Source organism: Akebia trifoliata, chromosome 6 (assembly GCF_017979445.1).
Source record: "Akebia trifoliata isolate Shusen 1 chromosome 6, ASM1797944v1, whole genome shotgun sequence".
Taxonomy (NCBI): domain Eukaryota; kingdom Viridiplantae; phylum Streptophyta; class Magnoliopsida; order Ranunculales; family Lardizabalaceae; genus Akebia; species Akebia trifoliata.
Genome location: NC_141380.1, coordinates 4,972,736 through 4,981,541, shown reverse-complemented (window position 1 = coordinate 4,981,541; position 8,806 = coordinate 4,972,736). Strand labels below are relative to the sequence as shown.

General features: G+C 36.3%; 1 protein-coding gene across 2 annotated transcripts; it reads right to left on the bottom strand.

Annotated features, from left to right (window-relative positions):
- Positions 1–734: 734 nt before the first annotated feature.
- LOC147399799 (GATA transcription factor 4-like) lies at positions 735–8,337 on the bottom strand. Of its 2 annotated transcripts, XM_086445307.1 has the most exons (3): positions 7,873–8,337; positions 3,059–3,311; positions 735–1,796 (listed from the first exon to the last, which is right to left on the bottom strand). In XM_086445307.1, exons 2-3 carry the CDS (start codon positions 3,296–3,298, stop codon positions 1,095–1,097), a joined length of 942 nt encoding a protein of 313 aa, XP_086301433.1. In that variant the 5' UTR covers positions 3,299–3,311; positions 7,873–8,337; the 3' UTR covers positions 735–1,094. The 2 variants fall into 2 exon arrangements, with proteins under 2 accessions (XP_086301433.1, XP_086301432.1); XM_086445306.1 differs by lacking the exon at positions 7,873–8,337 and having other exon boundaries at positions 3,059–3,406.
- Between the last annotated feature and the right edge of the window lie 469 nt (positions 8,338–8,806).

Here is an 8,806-nt window from a genome sequence, read left to right as displayed (position 1 = left end):
TTGGGTTAGGTATACCTATTTATAAATGGGTTGGGTTTGGATTTGATAAAATTTTCATAATGTCTTTACCCCAACATGACCTGAGCCGACCCATTTCCACCCCTAGAATTGGTACAATTTAAATGTGTAGTATTAACATAGTGTTATTTTGGTATTTGATTCATTCAGATCGATATGAGGATCCAACTACATTGCATTGCCACAAACCATATTGTATATTTGAAGCAGGTTAATCTCCTTGTTTCTCTCATGGTACAATCATCCATCTTCTTACTAAACCACCTTTTTTTACTTGGTCCAAAGTGTAAAATAGGGTGCAAAATTGATGGGCTCTACTTTAGCCCAATAGGCCTACCTTACTTTACACTGGGCTTGGGTTGGACTGGACATTCCCTACATTAAATTGGGTTGTGGAAGAATTAAATGACCCAATCCAAAATTTGAATTGAACTTTAAGTTCAGGCCAACCAGCACAACCCAACCTAATGTTATTGGGCTTGGGCTCAGCTGGACATTCCCTACATTAAATTGGGTTGTGGAAGAATTAAATGACCCAATCCAAAATTTGAATTGAACTTTCAGTTTAGGCCTACCAACAGAACCCAACCTAATCTTATTGGGCTTGGGCTTATTATAAAGAAGACTCCTGCTTTAACAAATAAACTAACTATTATAAATTTGTTTAGAAACATTTCTATAGATGTTTGTTTCTGCTCATCAAGTAAACAGAAAAAAAAAAAAAAAGAAAAAAAAAGCAACTACTCATCTAAGATTTTCCTAACAGCAAATGGACTGCAAAAAGAATTCCCAATGAAGAGAAGAAAACACAAATTTCAAAACCTAAACCTAAAATTCCAATATCTCTAGCCCTTTTGATTTCTCTGTTCTTTCCTTTTTCTCTACTTGCTATCATATGGTGGTTGCCTAATTTCTTCTATTCACTTTGACTTAAGCTCATCTCATATACAAAATAATCCAAGAAGAAAGAAATGATCCAAACTAATGAACAATGTTTCTCCTTCCTTCCATATTTAATCAAACCAAATGGTTGCTTGTCCTCATGTTGAGAAGTCTGGTTTGGGCTCCACCACAGATCAAGCTGCCCCAGTTTTCTGACCACTTTTGTTCCTCATCTCTAAAACCTTCTTGTGGGAGCTGGAGTGCAGTGATGAAACAAATGTTGGGCTTGCTGCGGGCCGATATTCAGGAAAGAGACGGCCCGATTTGTATCGTACTCCACATGCATTGCAGAGGCTTTTGGGGCCCATAGGGCCTGCCCGCCACTGCGGTGTCTTTGTTATCTCACAATGCAAACATTTTCTAACCATAACAGGATGTGATGAAGGAGATTGCTTTAAGGCACTTGGATGAGGTGGTAACTTTTTAATCTTTTGTTCTGCTCCAATTGGTTTTAGTAATTTTTTCTCTTGGTGTGAGTCAGCGAAATTGTTGAAATCTGATAGTAATTCTGAGGGAGAGAATGGTGGAGATGGGCCAGTTATAGAGGAACTAGGGGAGGTGATTGGGATCATGGGCCGAGGGTTGAAGGTTGCGGGACGTGGGCGTTTGCTCCGAGCCCGCCCGCGGACAACAGGTTCAGGGCATATGTTGATCTTTACTCCAGAGCAGGAACTGCTGCTTTCAAGTACAGAGACTGGACTGGATGTTTGGAATTGGAACTGATGAGAATCGTTATTGTTGTCCGAGGAGTTGTCATTGTCGAGGGTGATGCTTCCAGCAGAGAACGAATCCTCCACGAAGTTCGACAGCCATTCCAACTCGGCAATATCTTCACACTAAGAAAAGAGTTGAAAGAAAGGGTAAGCAAGAGCAAGTCATAATTAGGTGGGAAAGAAACGCTAAAATCACCAATCCCACTTATTTTTGGTGCTTTGGACCATTTAGATCCATATGGACAGTAGGCCCTAAAGAATAATTTTAAACAGGTGGGTGGCCCTGATTTATATAAGAATAAGTGTAATGATTTTCTAATCCTACCACTGTTGTGACATGTGTAAGGACCGTAGATTTTTTTCACTCTAACATATGCCATAGAATTATAAATATTTTTCTTATGTATCCCAAGACAAATGATCTACAGCTCTGTGACGGGGGGTGGCATATGTCAAAAGGGGCTTATCACAACAGTTTATATAAAAATAATGATGAATGCACCCGATTGAGCACACGGCCAATGTGAGAAGGGCACAAAACCACACATCTATTTCTTATATGGAATCTTATCTCTATGCCAATAGCTTATGGCCTACAAAGTAGGCGACTTATTATATACAATCATCAATTATCTTGAAAAAACTAGAGAGTGGTTAAATTTATAGCGGATTTTCGAGCTAGAAAGTCTTCACTCGGTTGACGTGGTATGAGCACGGAACCATAGATCTTCCTTAGGATACCCAAATGCACATCTTCAGAGTATCAGCACTCTTTTATAAATGATGAGATACTTTTTGGCGGTATTTGTTTCAGAGATTAACGAAAAATAACGTGAAGACACTCTCAGCCTCTATACCATAGATTGAAGATAATGGGCATTTACGTGTCATTGTTTATGAGCCTCTTGGAGAATATAAAAGTCAAGGCCGTTGTCAGAAGTTTGAGAACCAAGGGGGTATCTCACCGATTAAAAAAAGATTCACCTCAAGATTGACCTAATTTCACCACCTGTCTGACGTGGAGATGCTTTCATAACCAGAGATACTTTTCACACGTATCTCGATGAAAACGCGTTATGATTGGTACACTCCCACATCAGCAAAGTGTGAAATGAGGTCAATCTTTGGGGTCAGTGTACTTGAAAAACACCTATTATATCATTTTAAAAAAGAAATATTTTGTGGATAATAGATGGTCTAATAATTGTTAAGCAATAGTGTGGCAGCAGCTTCAGGCGACCGTGAAAGCTCTAGAACCCAATAATGGGCTCAACCTTCAACGGTTCCCAACACTCTCCACCGAAACTATGTAGGTTAATAACATTTTTATTTAAAAAAAAAAAAAAAAATAGAAATCTAAAATCTGACTAGAAAGAGAAACTAACCGGAACATGAAGTTCTGTGGGAAGTTCAGAAGTGTCAGTAGTGAGGTTTCCATTGGAAAACAAAGAAATAGAACCAGTTAAATCATCTTCTAGTATTGGAGCCGGCCAAACATCTTTCAAACCATCACAATCTCCTCCAACAATGTCTTCGTGCGAAAAGTCGAAAAAATCATCGATATGGTCGAAGAGATTATCGTAGATATCCATTTCTGGTTCATCCAAGAACTCTTGTGTAAGCATATTGTTTGTTTTCCTGAACAAAAATAAACAAAGGAATATGAAGAGATAGATAGATAGATCTTTAGGTTAAGGTTCCTCTTATACTCAATCCCTTAATAATAGAGACAACAGAAACGAACTATCCAGGTTATAGGACTTTTCAAACCTCAAACGCGTTGCGGCTGAGAATGAACTTGGCAGAGAGAAATATAAAACTTATTGTTGGGCATCCCTAGGGGTATCTTCTCATCTCAGTTGTCGGATTAGTTCTGTTTGTAGTATAAATCTTAACCAATATAAGGTTCGATTTGTACGCGTAGCATATCTAGCTATTGTGTGCCAAGGTGTCCACAACTCAGAGACCGCGTGATACTTCTCTTCAATGATGATTTCTAGCTGTTCCAAGGTCAAAATTCTTTCCGTCACTCTTACCCAACTTTGACTAATCTGCCCTTTTATTTTTTAAAATTACGTCACGACAAACTTTCATAAAATGCCACGCCGCTTTTCCTCGCCCATTGATTTATTTGAGTTATCTATTTAACAAAAATCAGCCTTACTAGTTTCATAATTGGAAATAAATGAAAAATAATAATAATAATAATAACAAAAGTGGTATTTTTAAAAATCTGATTTATGCCATGAAATTTAGAGGGCTTTCCATGTGGGCCTGACGACCCAGCCTAATGAATGGTTGTTATTATTATAATGTTTTTTTTTCAAATAATGAGTTTCATAAAACCCGCCTTATGCGTCTGTAAAGCTTCTTCATCCTCTTCACAATGAAGTATGTATGTCCAGGGGCGGAGTCAGGGCTTTTGTCTTTTGACCAGCAAATTATATTTATTTTTTGAGTTGTGTTAGAAGGATATTAAAATTGACATCGATTCACACATTGCTGATGTGGAGGTGCACACATAATTATAGATGCTTTTCACTCCTATCTCGATGAAAAATACCTATGATTTCGTAAATATATCCATGTCAGCAATGTGTGAAATGATATCCGCATTAATGTCAATTCGGTATTTTCCTTAACGACTAAGTTTTAAAGTCTTAGGATGACTTGTTTTGAGGAGAAAATTCAAGAATTATTAAAGTTAAAATTTAGTATGAGAGAAGATTCAAATGAAGGGAGCAATGTCGATTAGAAAAGCAAAACTCAGCAAAAATGCTTGCATGCACTTGACAAGGTCTTCTACAGTAGGCTAATGCAAAATGACCTAAGTACCCTCATCTTCAACATGAAACCCATAATCTTTTCATTTCTCTTCATAAAATTAGTCATCTTCAACCCCTTGGGTAAAGTTCAGCTTTCAATCTTACAATTAATCTATTTTAATATTCAAATCAAAGAATAAGACAGGATCTTCTTAGTAGAAGATGGTGAGATTTTAAATTTTGACAGAAAACTTAGGATTTTCTACAAGTGATTTAGACGATGTTCAAAACAATGGATAGAAGATGGAGTTCAATAAATTAAAAATAATTTACTAAGAGGTTGGAGAATTTGAAGATATTTAGATTTAGGAGAAAAAAATTAAGGATTTTTTGTTACAAGTTGAAAATAACGATATGTAGGTTTTTTTTGTTTTGTTAGTTTAGATTAGAAAAGAAAAACAAGGTTAAAGGAGCCTTATCAAATTTTGAAAACCTGGAGGTATCTAAAATATTCACCAATTTAATAGAGGGTTGCTTAAATCCTCCAAAATATTTGGAAGAGTGGGAAACATCAAGGTCAAAGGGGGCAAGTCATCAGTTTGATGAAAGGAGGGGTATTTCAAATTAACATTCACCCAACCATAGCTTGGTGTCTAAACCAATTAGAGGGAGGCGAAAAATTGAATTGTGAGGTGGGCAACACCTTGAGAAGGGGGAGAAGGGGGGAGTCATCAGTTTGAAGTATGGGGAGTCTCAAATTATAACTAAACGCTTAGGGTGTAGGAAATATTAAAAAAAATTGAGGCGGGTGGAAACGCCCCCTGGCTTCGCCCGTGTATATCCATCTCCTATTTAAAAAAATATATATAGATGAAAAATAGAATATGGATATCCTAATACTGGAATGGATGCTTCACCCACGACTCGTTGCCAATCCTACTAGAAATCTCCATGGCTGTCCTATTCCAAGCATGAAGAGGTTGCCTTCATACTAGTTGAGCTCTAAGCCCCAGGTGACGAAACCATAGCTTGACGACCAAAACAAGCTCAATATGGGATAAAACTGCAGTTGAAGGTTTATAAAATTTAAAAAAAAAAAAATCAAGTTTATTTTTAATTTATGATTGATTGGTTGCACTCCAATTGATGCACCATTTGATCAAATGATGAGAGTGAAATCTTTGAACATAATTTCACTTGTTTCCATTAATTTTTATATTTAATTCATAGAGATCTATAAAATACAATTCTTAGTTTATTTGATTTTATTTATCATTAACTAAGAGGAATTAAGAGAAGAACCAACAAGTTTTGGGTGTAGTGGCTAAGGCATCGCTTAAAAAAGGAAGGCGTCTTAAGTTCAAGCCTTCTCATTGGCCACTCACGATGATTTATCCCTACTTAACTGGTATATGTGGTTTGTCAGGGTATTGCAGGTACACAGGGGATTTGGGCGAGATATGGTGCTCTAAGAGGCTAGTTGGCTTGTCTTGACTAGTTGGCCTTATAAGTTCCGTCCCCCGGCGTCATTTAAAAGAAGAAGAAGAGAGGGACTAAGAAAGCACGTGATTAAAAAAATGAAAATGAGTATAATTACACGCTATTGACCTTCTAATTTGTTTTCAAGAAAAACGGATGACAAATAAAATGTTAAAATGGGATAAAACATTAGAAGCTTAGATGATCTTATTGATTTCTCGTTTGTCATTGGCCCAATAAAATCAATTAAACATACTTTGATTTGGTAAAACGATGATAAAGTTGAAGGGCTTTAAAGAATTCAAATTTAGGAGAATTGGGCTTAACATAACAGAACCAGAGGAAAAAGAAGGCCATGCATCTAAAAAAAATCCCAAAATGAGAAAGTAGAATTTCTTTGCTTTTTTTTAATAAGTAATGATATTCTAACACTCCCACATGGCATACTCAAAATACTCTCCTGATGTGGGATGTGCCAAAACCATAGAATTTTTTCATCAAGATACACAACTGCACAGATTTATGGAGATCTATGATTCTAGCAGATACCACCTCAGGAGAGTATTTTGAGTATGTCACAATGTGAAATCAGATTATCATGACTCATTTTTAATGGGTAAACTAGACTCGAGCCCACGACCTGAGAGTTGTTTTGCACTGTGTCAAATCAAGCCAAATGAGTTATGGACTTAAGCCCAACAATACGATTTCTTTATATTTTTTAAAAGGAAAATGCTGGAATGACACAAACGGAGACACAAAGGTGACAATAAAAATGATGTGGTGGCACGCACATAACCGTAGATGCTTTTTACTCGCATCTCGTGAAAAAGCATCTAAGATAATCACATCATTTTGTCACCTTCGTGTCTCCGTTGGTGTCTCCCTAGGACAACTCTTTTAAAAACAAATGTGACTATGTTAAGTTGCAAAGTCACTTTAATTCATTTTTCAACGAAAAATGAAATCCTCATACAAATGATCATGGCAAAATGTATTCTAGGAAAAAATTAATTCTCATACGTGATTACGCTTAAAATGGAGTTTGTTTTTTAATTTTAGTTAGTGTTAGGAAATAATATATCCCATGAAAATGAGCAATTATAAGTACAAGCTTGCCAATCACATTTTTCCAGAAAATCATTTTTAATCTATTTATTTTCCCCATCAATATTCAATATAAGAAACCCCATCCCTGCTACATGTTTCCCACTTCCCAGATATTAGTTTCATGGGGAAAATCTCCCATATTAAGCATTTCGTTGGATACTAAAATTTTCCTTGATTTCAAGGCACTATTTCCTCTTACGGTACACGCTAGCAAATTCCAGAGAATGATTTTCTGGAATCAAATTTACATAAAAATGGATAATTGATGACAAATGAAAAAGAGAAAAAAAAAAAGAATTACGCGCCTCTTCACTTACAGCTACATACCTCTGTTTGAAAAAAAAGTGAAATCGGATTGGAGAGAATGTTCGAGCTTCGGATATTATAAAATTTTGAGGTCAATCGAACGAATTGGGGGAAACGAAGCAGTGCAGAGCAAAATCAAGAACAAAAGCCTATTAATCTATGAGAATCTGAAGGAGCTAAACACATAAAACTCTGTAGGACTAAAGAGAAAAGCTAAGAATTTCGAATGAACAGGGGAAACACCTGTAAACCAGAAGCAAAGCCAGAAATGTGAAGGAGAGAAAGATTAAACCTCTATTAAACTGCAATATTTCAGTAGAAACGTATGCGATCTCTTTAAATTTCAAGAGAAATTCTCAAAACAAGCGAATTCGACACAGAAACAGAGTCAAGTTGAAATTTAACTTAAAAGTTTCAGAAATGCAAGCAAAATCGAGAGTTTAGAGAGAAACTAACGTCGAAATTTCAAACAAAAGAAGTATCAGAAATGAAAGAAGCCATGAAAAAGCAAGAAAAATGCAGGATAAATGAGAACAAACCTGAGCTGAAACCTTAATTCAAGCTTCAATCTGGAACAAAGAACATCACATTCCCGCAAATTCAAGCATAAATCCGAACTCAACTGCGAACTCTCCCAAAAATTGCTTCCAAATTGTCCAAAATCAAACCAGAACTAAGGTACCATAAACAAAACCCTAACTAAGACCTAATCCTCTGTGAAAACTCCAACGAACAATGGAACAGAAGCACGAAGAAGTAGAAGAGAAAGAAACCCTAAAAAGGAGAGAGAGAGAGGATACGGTCACTACTTCTAGTAGGTGAATCTCTCACTTCCTTGCTAGCTGTAATTTACAGACTTACAGTTGCTTCGGCATCTTGATGTTGCTTTATCTTTTCGTCTCTATCACTCTGATCTGAGATGATTCTGAAAGAAAAAAAACCGGGCCCACACACACACCACAATAGATTGATGTTTGAAGTTCTTTTTGGTCTCATGGACTGATTTTAGTAGGCTTTTGCAGTAGACTGAGGATTCTCTCCCTTGGGTTTGGGTTTAGGTTCGAAAAGTACTTATAGAGGAAGCTTTTCGACTTTAACCGGCTCTGTTCTCCAAATTTTACTTTTTTACTCCAAATCGTAAAAATTAATAAATAAATGTAGGAACCCTCTTCATTGGATTACACGTGGTATTTGTAACGGGGTATTTTAGATTTTACAGAAATGTAAGGTCAAGAAATAAATTCAAAGTGCTACGTGTCTTATAACGAGGAGGGTTTCTTCAAAATTTTGAAACAGCCTGCCCACTTCAAAGTTGTAAAACCCAGTCAACTCGACTCCGATGCCCAAGAATGGAGTCAAGTTGACTACTCGAGAGTTGACTCAGACGAGTCAAAATATAAATTAAAATGTTCTCCATCTCAATTCTCAATTTTCTCATGTTTTCTTATTTAAAATATATTCTTCATGTAAACA

Excerpts from the sequence above, each read along its gene's own strand:
- LOC147399799 (XM_086445307.1), bottom strand. The coding sequence starts at position 3,298 with ATGCTTACACAAGAGTTCTTGGATGAACCAGAAATGGATATCTACGAT. Across the intron at positions 1,797-3,058 it reads CCACAGAACTTCATGTTCCG|TGTGAAGATATTGCCGAGTT; the intron begins GTTAGTTTCTCT and ends CTCTTTTCTTAG.